The sequence below is a fragment of the Barbus barbus genome (genome assembly GCF_936440315.1).
Source record: "Barbus barbus genome assembly, chromosome: 4".
In the NCBI taxonomy this organism is placed as follows: domain Eukaryota; kingdom Metazoa; phylum Chordata; class Actinopteri; order Cypriniformes; family Cyprinidae; genus Barbus; species Barbus barbus.
In genome coordinates this window covers 26970522-26986488 of record NC_136732.1, presented here as the reverse complement: position 1 = coordinate 26986488, position 15967 = coordinate 26970522, and the positions used below count along the sequence as shown (strand labels likewise).

At 36.3% G+C, this 15967-nt stretch overlaps 1 protein-coding gene across 1 annotated transcript in view; it reads right to left on the bottom strand.

Annotated features, from left to right (window-relative positions):
- LOC306868774 (uncharacterized protein) overlaps positions 1-15642 on the bottom strand; it is a 280152-nt gene extending 264510 nt beyond the window's left edge. The window contains exons 1-2 of the mRNA XM_079415129.1: positions 15588-15642; positions 15206-15518 (exon numbers count right to left, since the gene is read on the bottom strand). Coding sequence (XP_079271255.1) covers positions 15206-15518; positions 15588-15636 — 362 coding nt within the window. The 5' untranslated portion in view covers positions 15637-15642. The remainder of the gene's footprint in view (positions 1-15205; positions 15519-15587) is intronic.
- Between the last annotated feature and the right edge of the window lie 325 nt (positions 15643-15967).

The window sequence follows — 15967 nt, the reverse complement described above, 5'->3', positions numbered from 1 at the left end:
ATGTCAAACGGCCTCATGGGCGGGCCTTGGCCAATGAAAGTGGACATCTATTCCAGACCTTCAGCCATCAGTCTGAAGGTCTGGCCACACGAGACTAATGAGGTAGTTGTACACATCAGGATACTGCAGGGCAGGAAATCTATCCGTTCATATATACACGTTAAAAGCACCCTGGGGGCATTATAAGGATCTGTTATGTTTAATCTATTAAGTTTTGCTATGTACAGGTCTATAGGTCACTGCACAATGAGTCCAAAATTTTTGTCTGAAATTTTTGCATGTTAAAAAATAAATACGACCTCACATTGTGTCAATCACGTTTGCACACTGCCTCTGAAACTTTCGTCCGTCAAAAAACATTTGAATCAGGTTCGATTTTCTGCAAAAATTTCGGACTCAGTGTGCAATGACCTTATGTCTTTTAAATTAGAGTGCGCAGTGAACTCTGTTGCCTTGAAACTGTCGATTGGTCATACGTAAGGTAAGTAATACAAATAAAATATACATTTACACCAGGCATGTGTCATATCTGGTGAGGTGGATCACAGATTACCTCACTGGAAGGCCTCAGTATGTCCGGCTGAGGGACTGCACATCTCAGACTGTGGTTAGCAGCACAGGAGCCCCACAGGGAACAGTGCTCTCTCCGGTGTTGTTCACCTTTGTACACCTCTGATTTTAAATACAACTCGGACTGGTGTCACATGCAAAAGTTCTCTGATGACACGGCCATTGTTGGGTGTATAAGGAATGGACAGGAAGAAGAATACAGGAGCCTGATCGGGGACTTTGTGGCATGGTGTAGGTCTACAGGTCTGCAGCTCAACACCAACAAGACCAAGGAAATGGTGGTCGACTTCCGTAGGCCTAGACCACATCTGCAGCCTGTGTCCATTGAGGGTGTCTGTGTAGAGATGGTCCGGACATACAGATATTTGGGTCTGGAGTTAGACGACAGACTGGACTGGTCCCCAAACACAGACGCCCTCTATAGGAAGGGACAGAGCCGACTCTACTTTTTGAGGAGGCTGGGATCCTTTAATATCTGCCAGGAGCTGCTGCAGATGTTCTATCGAACTGTCATCGCCAGCGTTCTCTTCTATGCTGTGGTGTGTTGGGGAGGCAGCATTAAGAGGAGGGACGCTACGCTACGCGGTTGGACAAACTGGTGAGGAAGGTTGGATCAGTAGTTGGTGCTGAACTGGACACCCTGACATCTGTAGTTGAGAAAAAGATCCTAGGAAAGATACTGTCCATCCTGGACAATACCCACCACCCTCTGCACCAAACCATCTCCAGGCAGAGGAGCTCCTTCAGTGACAGGCTGTTGTCCCTGGCCTGCTCTACAGATAGAATGAGGAAGTCGTTTGTCCCTCAGGCTATACAGCTTTTCAACTCTTCCCTGTGAGTAGGACTTGATTTTTCTTCATAGTCATGAGCTTCATGAGAATAAATCAGTAAATAAACAATACAATGATGACAGTCTCCGTAATAATATCTACACTGTCTGAAAGATTTTAAAACTATAAAAATAGACTTCACTATCATGAAATAATGAAAAATAATGGAAAGCAGTACAGTTTTTATAAAGAAAGTACACTAATGTTTGAGTTATTTTTATGAATATTGTATTTAAACTGCATCTGAAACTGAATCAGTAATTAGAAGTAGCTTAATAAGGATTCTTAGCACAAAGCTGTTTATTTGTGTGCCGAGTGTTAGTGTGGTTTTTGAACAAGGCAGTAACTGCTCTGTGTCACTGTGACTCTGGCGCAGTAATACACAGCTGTATCCTCAGTCTGCATATTCTGTCCTTGAAGAGCCACTGTGTTGCTGGAAGACTCTCTGGTAACTTGAAATCTACTTTTCAGTTTATCACTGTAATATGTGTTACCATCACCACATATCTCACCAACCCATTCCAGAGCTTTTCCTGCAGGCTGCCGAATGAAGTCAGTGCAGTAGCTGCTGTCAGTCACTGAATATCCAGAGATTTTACAGGACAGTGTCAAAACCTGACCAGGACTTAAGACCATAGAATCAGTCTGTGTCAGTTCAACACAGTGGACACCTGAGAGGGAAAATATGGTCAGAAATGTTAGAGATATGACAAAGTTACGTATAACCAAGAGTGTTTTTAATATGAAGTATCTCTAAAGAAGCTATAAAGACTTACGAGAAACAACTGCCAGCAGCAGCAACAACCAGAGAGACGAGGAGATCATGGTTTGAGACGTGAGAGAACAAGCTGCTGCTTTCCATCCTAACACTCAAATAAAGAGGAGGAGGAGGAATATTTGCATACAATACTGCATATGCAACCCAGTAAATTAGTATCTATACATATCTCTTTTTTTTTACATTTCTTTCAGAAGACAGCATTGACAGGGATGGATCTGTGACAATAACAATAGAACACATTTAATTCAACTTGATATTGGATTTTTTCTTATATATTCACTTAAGGTTATTCATAGCATACGTATCAGCAATTATGGCATTTAAATAGCTTATTTTCTAGGTAAATATAGGAAAAGATGAGCCAGTATATCATCCATTAAGATAAGATGTCTTTGGTCTGTTTCTTTGGCTCAGAGTTGTACTGTGCTACAGTGCCATCTGCAGGGGTTGGGGTTTCTCTCATTTCTCATTTCTTTTTTTATTTTATGTAATTTCCCTCCCTGGCTTGTTTTTGTACAGCTCAGTGCTTTTCTGCATCATTGTGCATTTCTTGCACAGTAATATACAGCTGTATCTTCTGTTGTCAGACCAGAGAGTTTCAGATACACCATGCTGTTTGAATTGTCTCTAGTGATCTCTATTCGTCCCTCTACACTTTTAGCATACACTGTTTTACTGGCATCAGACCAGATAACCCCCATCCAGATGAATGTTTGTCCGGCTGACTGACTGATCCAGTGCATGCCGTACTGTCCAAAATCAAATCCAGATCCTTTACAGGAGAGATTCAAAGTTTCTCCAGGCTTTTTGGTGACAGGACTTGATGGGATGGACTCCAGGCTCTGGCCATTAACACCTAAAACAAATCATTCAAATGACCTGTCAGCATTATCATATACAGTACATCTATTAATCTATTAGTGAAATCTGAAGCCAGAATTAAATATTATTACACAGAAAAATAGATTGCATACATACTAGTAAAGCCCATCAGGAGAAAAAATAAGAATGAAATGTCTGCCATTTCAAATGATGCAGGAAGGTCAACTGCTGTAATGTCATTGAACACTGCTGGTAGAAATACTGTATGTAGCCTAATATCATTTACATTTGGGTGGAGCTTTAATTTATAAAATATGCCACTGTTGGTGAGACAAGTATAGAATCACCTTCTTTCATAATATTAAATGACCATAATATTTTGTTTGTAATTTAATTTCCATTTAAAGAATTATCTTTTTTTTTAACATTATATCAGTCTGTATTTTTTATCTCTTCAAACATACTTGAATAAGAATGTTGAGAAGTTCTATATTTTTTACATTCTAACAATTTCAGGAATTCCCGGACTTTCTCAAATCTGTGAATTACTGTTCTTTGACCTCTTCAGTAATTTTCATGTGCTATTTAATGTTTATACATTCATTACATCCAATTATTATTGTGATGCTTATGAAGCAATATTGTGTTTACTGTTATATAACAAGATGACCTATAAATATTATCTTCCCTAGCAAATAGCAAGGTGCAAATTATTTTTAGTGATTAGACTGGGGGAAAATATCAGAAAGACTTAATTTGTAATATGATGATGATGTTTTTGTACAGGGAGGCTGTTGGTGTCTGTCACTGTGCATATTTGGCACAATAATACACAGCTGTGTCTTCAGCTCGCATATTCTTTCCTTGCAGTATTATTGTGTTACTGGAAGTGTCTCTGGTGATACTGAACTTGCTTTTCAGGGAATCCTTGTAATATAAGCTTCCACCAGAATAGATCACTCCAATCCACTCCAGAGCTTTTCCTGCAGGCTGACGAATCCAGGCTGTAGCATAGTCAGTAACTGAATAGGAGACTTTACAGTTGATAGTGAGAGTGGCATCAGGACGGACAGTCAGAGACTCAGGCTGAGTGAGTTCATATGAATCAATACCTGTATCAAATCAGATAATACCAATTAATAAGAGAGCATGACGTTTAAAAACTGTTAGCAAGCTTTTTAGCAACAAAATGATGTATCACACAGAAAGTAGACTAAACTTACAGGATATCACTGCCAGAAGAAACACTAAAGATGAAGAGATCATGGTTTGTTTCACAGAACAGTTTAATAAACTGAAGCGATTCTTCACTTTCTCTAGTGATCAGATGAATGTATAAACTGACTCATGCCTGCTGTTTAAATATGCAACAGGAGATTTACATAATCATCGAGAGCTACTAATCAGATCTACATGCAACAAAAAATATTAATGTTAGGGTTCATATCATTTATTGCTCTCATTAGAGACTTTAAGACATGTTTTGTTGAGATCGTTTACTCTAGTGGACATTAATTGATTTTACGTCATTCTTTCCATATTTTCTCATTCTTTTTGTGGGCTTGACATAACTGATATACTGTATTGATAAAGAATTTTTGACAGCAACAATAGCAGTAGTTCAATAAGCATGTTTCTGTTGTACCTGCATCATTAATATTGCAAACTTGTGCACTGAAAAAAACAATCTCTTGAAGTATGATATAATTCATATGCACGTTTATATTCCTGAGGATTTCTTTGACATTTACTCAAGATGTTTTAGATCAGAACTGCTTGTAGGTTATCACTGTGTTCATTTTTGTGCATCTTAAGACACTGTTGTGTCCTTCATTGTCATATTCTGTCCTTATAGAGTTATTTTGCTCTTGTGAGAGTCTCTGGTATTAAAAATCAGCTTTTTAGTTTGTCACTGTAACATGTATAACCACTACCACAAATCTACCCATCAAAAGACCTGCTGTTTAAATATGCAACAGGAGATTTACATAATCATACAAAGATGTTACTTTATATGAACTTCACATGCATCACACTTTCCTGAACATTATTTTAAGAGCTTTTAGTTTTGAAATGAATGAGGTCATTGGATAGAGGCAATGAGCAGGAATGTAAACAATTTGCAGACATTGTGACTGTTTTTATGGGGGGGGGGGGGGGGGGGGGGGGGTTAGCTAAACACCTAGAAGTGACAAAAATATAATTTATTGCTTATATTAAAACATTTATAGCATTAAATTCAGAAATGCGGACTAGCTTAAAAAAATAAGTTTATTTTTTCTATTTTATTTTACTTTGGTTAAAATGTATTTTAGTTCAAGTAATAATGGGGTTTTTATTATTTTAGTTGACTGTAATAACATTGATTCTGAAAGTATGGTTCTTTTGGACCTGCATCAGAAAGAATGAAATTCAGCTATGTTAGCGATATGTTTTAATATGTTGCATTAATCCTTCAACATCCCTGCAGAAATCTACACTCATCACACGAAGGCTGAGAGTGCCCTCTATTATAATATCAGCAGTATTCTCATCAAAGATGAATAACTTTGACTTTAACCTTCACTTTATGTGACTATACATAGCAAACAGTTACAGGTAATCTCAAAATGTCCTTCATGTGGTAACTTCTAATGAATTGGTTGCATTCAAGTCAAAAATATTATTTAATCTGATTAAACCAAATTGATTGTACTATTACATCAGCAAAGTAAAGTTTGCAGGTCATTTCTCTGACATTTGCTGAGCTGTAAAACACTGATATAAGTAAGAGTCATTTTTGTTGACTGTTTTTTATTGCTCGTTTCATTCAAGATGTTTTTGACTAGAACTGCTTGTGTTTTGTATCACTGTATGCTCTCTCTCTGGCGCAGTAATACACAGCTGTGTCCTCAGTCTGCATATTCTGTCCTCGCAGAGCCACTGTGTTGCTGGAAGACTCTCTGGTAACTTGAAATCTACTTTTCAGTTTATCACAGTAATATGTGTTACCATCACCACATATGCATCCAACCCATTCCAGAGCTTTTCCTGCAGGCTGCCGAATGAAGCCAGTGCAGTAGCTGCTGTCAGTCACTGAATATCCAGAGATTTTACAGGACAGTGTCAAAACCTGACCAGGACTTAAGACCATAGAATCAGTCTGGGTCAGTTCAACACAGTGGACACCTGAGGGGGAAAATATGGCCAGAAATGTTAGAGATATGACAACATTATGTATAATTATGTATATTATATACCTTAAGTGTTTTTATTAGGAAGTATCTCTAAAGAAGCTATAAAGACTTACGAGAAACAACTGCCAGCAGCAGCAACAACCAGAGAGTATATTTGCATATAATACTGCATATTTCAGTATTATATATGTAACTGTTAAAGACATGTTTTCAGAGTTGTACATGTTACATTGAAATGTTTAAAGTTAAGGGTTCTTTAAGAAAGAGTGGCTATTGATGCATAACAGGTGACATGTTGAGCGCGGGACCATTGCATTGAACTAACATGGAAGCAGAAAAACGCTAATGATGCAGAACCTGAAAAAAATTTCCTTTATCTGCATGGTCTAAGAGGGCGCACACGGTAATTCATCTTTAAGTATGTTGCATTTTGTGTATAATGTTGTTTTATATCAGTTTACGTAAAACGATGGTATGTGTAAATAGCGATGTCATTGGATTCAGATTTATCGCACATGTTCACTTGCATATCAGCTGATATTTGAATGAGAAACTGAGAAAAAGAACTGTGAGAAATGCATATTTTGAACATTATATGCTTTATTTCTTGTAGTTTTCACGGTGTCTACTGAAAAGAGAGAGACACTAATTAACAGCAAAAGACATCTGTATGAAGCGGGGCTATCATTTCGTTAGACCAGTGCAGCTACAAATCTGAATGGTTTTGTCAAGTCTGTGAATTTACTTTGACAATATAACTGTCAGTGAACATACTACTGTCATCAAAACTGGTGACCTCATGTGCTCAAACAAAATGAATTTTGAGATTGTGGCATTATACGATGAACTTAATTTTAAATAAGTATTTACTTAAATTACTGTAACATTTATGATTAGGAACCATGTACGCTGTTTAAAGCAGTTTGTTGATTCACTGTGAGTGATTTTATTCTTTCAAAAGAGAAATATGATCATATGTTTGATCACTCAAATTATACAGTAATGTTTCTTTGTATTTGATTTGTCTGTTTTTCGTGTGTTTCCTCGTTCCAGAAGACTAGTCTGTGCATTAATTGGTGGGGATTTTGCAGTGACCGTCTGCAGGGTAAATCGTATGCCAGTCAGTGGAGACAAGTGACTGTGTTTGAGTGAATCTTTGAGTCATTCGTCAAACGGATTCATTCAAAAACTGTGTACGCTGTTCTGTGTGGTGCGGCTGACACAGGACAGCGTACGCAGTTTGCGTTCAGTGGATACTCTCCAAAATGGCACTATGGTGACACAGATGAGATGAATTGTTGAAGTCGTTTTTTTATTTTCTTTGTGTACAAAAAGTATTCTTGTCGCTTCATAAAGTTCAGATTGAACCACTGATAGCAGATGGACTATTTTGATGTCTTTCATACTTTTCTGGGCCTTAACACTGTTTTTTACTTGGCAGTCAATGGGACAGTCACAAGCCTCCCGGTTTTCATCCAAAATATCTTAAATTGTGTTTTGCGAATACGAAGGAAGCTTTTGGTTTGGAAAGACATGAGGGTAAGTGATTAATTAATTTTGGGGTGGAGTATCCATGGCTTCTTTTGGAGTTATTTTAGTTGATGCCAGAGCGATTAATTGACAACACTGTGTCTAAAAGGCAAGTTACTCAATATTAACTAATATTTATCAAACTGTTGTATAAAACCGTTTTTGCTGTGAATATAACCATGGCTGTGATGCATCTTCATACCTATAGCCGAATCTTAGCTGTAATCTACTGATAACTATAGCCCTCCAGCTCGCGTGATACTGTTTAGTTAGTAAGTAGCTATCTGTTGCACATATTCACATTGAATGTGGTTCAGTAACATGCGCTTAGGTCATGAGCCACTGCAGGTTAAAGAATGGCCCATACAGATCACAGTATTTTGCAGTTTGCATGTATAAATCAAACATAGCTCTGCAAACACGTAGAATCAGTGTTGTATTGGAAACACGTGAAATGTAGTATTATACACTTTTAATTACAACCTAACAAAGTTAGAATGTGCATTAAAATTGAATATATCTATGCAATGGAATGCAGCTGCAGTCATATTCATCATCTGTATATGTGAATGAGGAAGTAGTTTTTGTATTGCTTTGACACTGAACTCATTCACTGTGACTCTCTAGCGCAGTAATACACAGCAGTGTCTTCAGTCTTGAGGCTGTTCATCTGTAGGTACAGTTGACTGCTGGAATCATCTCTGGACACCGTGAACCTGCCCTGAACTGACTGGGAATAGTAGATTGGAGAACTACCTGTGTCGATGTATGCAATCCACTCCAGTCCTTTTCCAGGGCTCTGTCTGATCCAGCTTAAATAGAGACCACTGAAAGTAAATCCAGTAATTGTACATGTAAGTTTGTGAGCTTCTCCTGGTTTTTTAACCACTGCTTCAGACTGAGTGAATGTCTGGCATTCAATACCTGTGGAAAAAGAAACAACATTACATGTAATGAAGTATATTGTTACAGTTTTTCACTATTGTTGTTCATCTATTGACTTACATGGTAAAACTGTCAGAATTACAAATATAAACAACTTTTTTAACATGGTGTCTTTTAAGTTTAAACCAACAAGATAGTCTTTGGTTCCAGAGTTCAGATGTCTATTAAGATCACAAAGATGCACCGTCACATTTAAAGAAGTAAGCTGATTTGCATATTCAAATCAAAGAACTGATGATATTCAAATCAGAGAACTGAAGATATAAAATGCTGACATACATTTGGTCCAGATTAATATTTTTGTGGTTAATGTTTGATCTATATAAACAGACCATTATTTTACTATTATTAAAGATAAACGCCATCTTTGTGTTGCATTACTTTTAATTTTATGTTGTTTAATGGAATTTTAATATAATTGCTTTTTATTTTAATATGAAATTAAAATATCGATATTATAAAAAATGAAATTGCAGAAAATGATGTCTTCACATACAGTTTTGAATAGCATTACCTGGAAAGTGCTTTAAACCACTGAAATCAATTTAGAAAAATTCCGTATAGGCCTACGACAGGATAAATTCAAGTGATGGATTACTGCCATCTATTGGTGTTTAAGCAGTCAGCTGACATCTCTTACAGACCTCCTGGACTCACATCACACAGACAGAATAAGCACTTCAGTTCACTGTGTACAAGACAGTTCACAGCCGTACAAGACCTTTGTGTCACTGTGAGTCTCTTGCACAATAATACATGGCTGAGTCTTCTGCTGTCAGGCCTGTTAGTTTCAGATACACCATACTCTTTGAATTATCTCTGGTGATTTCAATTCGACCTTTGAAGGATTCAGAGTAGTCATTGCCACTGCCACCGCTATGAACACGACCCATCCACACAAGAGGTTTTCCAGCTTGTTGTCTGATCCAGTGCATGCTACAGCAGCCAAAGCTGAACCCGGATCCTCTACAGGACAGAGTCAGAGTTTCTCCAGGCTTTTTCACAACTGTGCTTTCAATGGACTCCATACTTTGACATTTTGTGCCTAAAAGGAAGATTGAAAAGGCTGATGTCATCTGGAATCTGTTTACCCTAGATATGATAATAGACATGTAGAAAAACTCACGTTGTATGCTGAATGAGAGCAGCAGTAAGCAGAGTGCACTCTTCATTTTGAAAGTGGTGATGTAACACTTTAGATCCAATCAGCAGCACATAAATACTAAACAGATGTTCAGGATTGCTTTGATTTGCATTAGGAGGGTCTCAAGGTGCAATCATGACTGAAGGGCCAAACTATTAAAGAACGATAAGACAAACCATTACCAGTGTGAGTGATGACAAATATTGAATTGCTTAAAATTCTGAATGTGAATCTTTGCATTTACTGTTATATGCATAATACATAATTCTCTGTAAATAGACACAAATGGATAAAAACAGTTTCTGGATTTTATCTATCTATCTATAATCTAAATACTCTTATTTATATGATGATGATGTTGTTTTTTGTACAGGGAAGCGATAGTGAGAGTGGCATCAGGACGGACAGTCAGAGACTCAGGCTGAGTGAGTTCATATGAATCAATACCTGTTGGAAAAAATTTAAGAAATACAAAAGGGCATTAAGATTCAGTGATTATTAACAAGTGTCATATAAATCTGAAAGAAAATTGTATGTTAAAAACTGATGTAGGATATCAGAGACTGAATCAGACAAAGTGAAGATGTGATCAAAACATTGAAACCTGAGGAGCTGGAATGCAGAGAGGCCTCAAAGCTGTAACAGGACAAGGCCATAAATCGGATTCCTGGCTCCAAACTAGCAAGCCTCTTACACCAAACAGCTTGCAACACTGAGACAAAAGAACACTTATTGATAATTCCAATTCAAGAAGGAGACTGTCAAATTTGTTGCAAGTAATCAAGACTGATGGTCACATGTAAGCCTGTGATAGAAGATAACTCTCTCTTGGGCGGGTCTCCAAACATAGAAGACTGACCAAACCAAAATTCCTTTGTCTAAAGAACATGTCTTCGTTCTCCTTAGAACTACACAAAGACTTTCTTTTCCATATGCACATAAAATCATCCTAAAAGGACATTTTTATGCAGAACCCCATATTATGTTTGTAAACCACATATCATGTTTTAATCAAATAATATGTATGTCTTTTAATCATTATTGAATAGCTGAAGGATTCAAATGCATGTTTAGTATGTATGAGTTTGAAAATTCATGCTTTAAATGTTTCTTCCAATCAATTCTTTGTCAAATGCATCATAGTCTTGTTATTAGAAATCATGGACAAGAGTATACTTTGCAAGGGCCTGTAAAATTTGGACCATGTGACTGATAACAAGCTGATTTATGATGTAAAGAACACCCCTAGCTAAGATAATAACCTATGATCTAATTGGTCAAGACATCCAGATGGGACGGTCTGAAAGGCGAGTTTAAAACTCTTGTCCTGCTTTCTCCTCCCTCTCTCTTGCCGCGCTCTCTTTACGCTCTCTTGGCTCTCTCTCTTGTCACTCACTCTTCTTCGTAAAAATGCTCTTTTCAAAACTCTTTTGTGCTTCACTTTTGCCACCGCGTGCTGCTCTTTGAGCGTGCTCTGGCACACATGCCAGCTGCTACCGCGATGGAAAGAAAACCAACCTAGTCTCGTTACATCCTTTTATTTTTATTCTTTTACTTTAGTTTCTTTTCTTTCCGTGGAGTTTCGTGTTCTAATGTAAGTTTGCTACAAAGTCCAGCTCCGACTGCACTCGCTTCAAACTTCGACCAGACCAACTCCGCATCCTCAGCCAACGCCCAAGACCTCACTTCAAAGACTACTGAACTTCCAGCCAATCAGACACTTCGGGGAACTCCCTGTCTACAACGACGACACAACCCCGTTACACAGGCAAAGCAAGCAAGTACCCCTCCAGATTCTAACTGAATCAGGTCCAGTTAATATAAATCTTAGCCTCATTGAGAAACTCAAAGCGAGGGTCAATAAGTGATTGATGGTTGTTCAGGTCTATGCAATTGAACATATTGCTGTAAACTTGGGATTTCACATTTTCATTCTCTTAAACTCATCCTTTCCTCACTTTCTCTCTTTCTGCAACGTGTGAATGTGTGAATGCTTGTGTTCATGTTAGATTAGTTTATGTCTTAGGTTTATATAAATAAAATCTGATTTATATTGAAAAGAGAAGTATCTTGTGTTTTAATATCCAGTGCAGAGTTTGTTATACGGCTCGTTCAGTGAATCGCCGTAACATGATTCTGTTCAAATCCCTATAAAATCATAAATGATTCCCTTTGAGCTAAATTAAACTATTTCTTTAAATTACATATTAATATTACTTGTATTACGCTTACACTGATGTTCCGAAAAAACCTAGACTACACTAGACTAAAACTGCAGAGAACATGGTGTAGTTTTTAGGACAGATTGAAGAAGCAGTTCGACCCTCCCTTTAGTGATCAGATAAAATGGTTCATGCCCACTGGTTACATATAAAACAAAAAATCTATCACATGCATTAGTTTTTGTTTTGGCTTTAGTTTAATTATGTCAAAACTATAATTAATAAACAAAATTCTGTAGGCTAGGAACATTTTAAATGGCTCACTCTTAAAAAATAAAGGTCGCAAAGGGGGTTTTCACGGTAATGCCATATAAGAACCATTTTTGGTTCCCTAAACAACCTTTCAGTGAACATTTCTTAAAAGAACCATTTTTTTCTTAGAGTGAAGATCATTTTATCTAAAGAACCTTTTTGACTAATAAGGAGCCTTTTGTGGAATGGAAAGTTTCCATGGATGTTAAACGTTCTTCATGGAACCACTGATGCCAATAAAGAACCTTTATGTTGTGACCCTGAAACTTAGTGTTTTGTTTTTACTCTTAATGGAAATGGAGAGCCTATTTTCTAATGATATAGGCTAATTATAATTATTATTTTTTTTTTTTTTAGAAAATAGCCTCTAAAGATTTAAAATATTACTATTAATAAGTTCAGTTTAAAAAAAATGGGTGGTGTATGTATAATATAGTGCATATTTAACGATACATTCACAATATTCAGTGATATGTGATATGCTCTTCGCTGAAGTTCTTTTTTGAGCTGTGGATACTGATAAATGTAAATGTAACTTCAGGTGATATAGTGCTGAAACAATGATTGGGTGAATTACATCAGAGATGATACATTTCAGTAAGATGCACTGCATATTTCAGATGATCACTGCAGGGCCCCCAATAGATCTGGGCTCTGTATTCTGTCCCTCTTTTCCCCCTTTTATGCCACTTTGATTTTATGGCACAGTAATGCACAGTCTAAAATCACTTTTTATTTTTTATTTTTTTTTACATATTGTACTATAGACAGAGTCAGAGTTTCTCCAGGCTTTTTCACAACTGTGCTTTCAATGGACTCCATTTTTTGACATTGTAGGCCTGTAAAGAGAAAGCAGGAGATTGTTTTAGAAGAAAAATCTATCTGTCTATCTGTCTATCTGTCTATCTATCTATCTATCTATCTATCTATCTATCTATACACACATATTTTATTAACTCACAGTTTAGGGTGAACAAAGTTAGCAATAAAGGTATATTCTTCATCTTGTGAGTGTTTATATGACTCTACAGCTTCACTCGGCTCAGATATAAATACTTGCAGCCTATCATAGATTATTTTGAATATGCATAATGAGGAAATGATGGAAGATCGCTGAGATGATCTTTTACACTTACAAAGAGGATAACCAGAATCCAGTGTTTGAAGGGCTTATTAACATTCATTTCATTGATTACATATTTTAATGTTTGATCAGTATGAAATATTTATATCTACAGTATATATTTAGTTGTTTATTCAGTTTACTGACCAAGCCTATAACATAAAGTAGAATGTTTGTGAAATAAACTTTATCTCGTGACATTTTTTTAAGAACCATAGAAAACTATAATGATGTTGATAGAATGTCTGATTAAATGTTGAGAAGGTGTTTAAAAGAAAATACTCTGTGATTGTGTGTGTTACTGTGTTGTGGACTTTACTTGTTGGATTCTACTGTAACCTACTGTCACAGATGAGAACTGCAGTTTTACGAATGTTTGTACAAACCTGTTTTCTGTCTGACCCAGTGCATGTCGTGGTTTCCGAAAGTAAATCCAGATCCTCTACAGGACCTTCTCCAGGCTTTACCACTGATACAGAAGAAATGGACTCTAAATTCTAACCTTTCACTCCTATTGAAAAATAAAATAGAAATAAGAACATAACATCAAGTACAGTGAATGTTTACTGTTACAGTTTGAGATGGTGTAAGGTTGCACATTATGACACACTTGTAAAGGCCAGTAAAAGCAGAAGGTGAAGCAGGTTGTTGCACATCTTTTATTCAGTGAAGTGACCTCATATGAGATCCAGTGGAGAAGGACTGATCACATATATGTTTGACAAATGGAGGGTGGTGACATCATACAGATTTAAGACAAAGAGGATGTTTCAGAATATTCAAACAGGCTAATTTGTTCAATTATCTCAATACTGGGCGTATGTACAGTTAAAATTAAAACATCGGTTTGAGTTGCTATTGACCTACATTTCTAAAATGCCATTTACATTTTAAATATACATTTATGAATAATAACAACATGATTTCACAGGTTATCATTTTAAATACAGTAGCTGTTTAAAATGATATATGTTTGGCCACACCATTAGTGGATGACACTTATTTAAAGAGCAGCTTCTTGACCATCGTTCAACAGAAACAAAGGAGGTTTCCCTTTTTGTCAAAGTATTCATTATAACACAATTAATGACTATGAGTTTATTTATTTATTTGTTTGTTTGTTTATTTATTTAAGATTAATAATGTAGACTTATTATTAGATTAGTAGACAAGTAGATACTTAATATATCATTTCAAAAGACTACATCTATCTGTCTTTAAATGTAATGCAGTAGATGTTTGGTACAAATTTAAACTTTAATCAGATTTGATTTAAATTATGTTTATTCATCAAATTATCTCAAAACATTATAACTATTAAAGTAAAAATGCCAACATTTATAACTACTTAGTAAATGTTTTCTTAAGACTTTGTTGTGTTCTGAGCTGCTCCTTGGCAGGCATTAAAGTCACAGACTCTTTAATACAGACATCCGACTCTTTAATAGGAAATCTCTTTTTTCATAGTCACGAGCTTAAGAATAAATCAGTAAATAAACAATACAATGATGACAGTATCAGTAATAATATCTATACTGTCTGAAAGATTTTAAAACCATAAAAATAAACTTCACTATCATGAAATAATGATACATAATGATATTTTTAACTGGAAAGCAATGTGGTAAGGTTTTTATGAAGAAAGTACACTAATGTTTGAGTCATTTTTATGAATGTTGTATTTAATCTGCATCTGAAACTGAATCAGTAATTAGAAGTAGCTTAGTAAGGATTCTTAGCACAAAGCTGTTTATTTGTGTGCCGAGTGTTAGTGTGGTTTTTGAACAAGGCAGTAACTGCTCTGTGTCACTGTGACTGTCTGGCGCAGTAATACACAGCTGTATCCTCAGTCTGCATATTCTGTCCTTGAAGAGTCACTGTGCTGCTGGAAGACTCTCTGGTAACTTGAAATCTACTTTTCAGTTTATCACTGTAATATGTGCTACCATCACCACATATCGCTCCAACCCATTCCAGAGCTTTTCCTGCAGGCTGCCGAATGAAGCCAGTGCAGTAGCTGCTGTCAGTCACTGAATATCCAGAGATTTTACAGGACAGTGTCAAAACCTGACCAGGACTTAAGACCATAGAATCAGTCTGTGTCAGTTCAACACAGTGGACACCTGAGGGGAAAAACATACTGTAACCATGTGCAAGAAAACATTTTTTTAAGAGTTTCTATAGAGACTTACAAGAAACAGCTGCCAGCAGAAGCAACAACCAGAGAGACGAGGAGATCATGGTTTGAGACGTGTGAGAACAAGCTGCAACTTTTAATCTTAATACTCAAATAAAGAGGAGGAGGAGGAATATTTGCATACAATACTGCATATGCAGTAAATGAGTATCTACGTGTCATATTCTTATATATGATTTTGTATTATGGGCTTTTTTTTTTTACATTTCTTTCAGAAGACAGCATTGACAGGGATGGATGGGTGTTGTGCTTAGGGAATATTTAAATATTATCTGTGACATTAAGAATAGAACACGTTTAATTCAACTTGATATTTTTTTCTAATATATTCACTTAAGGTCATTAATGGCAAATTAATCAGCAATCATGGCATTT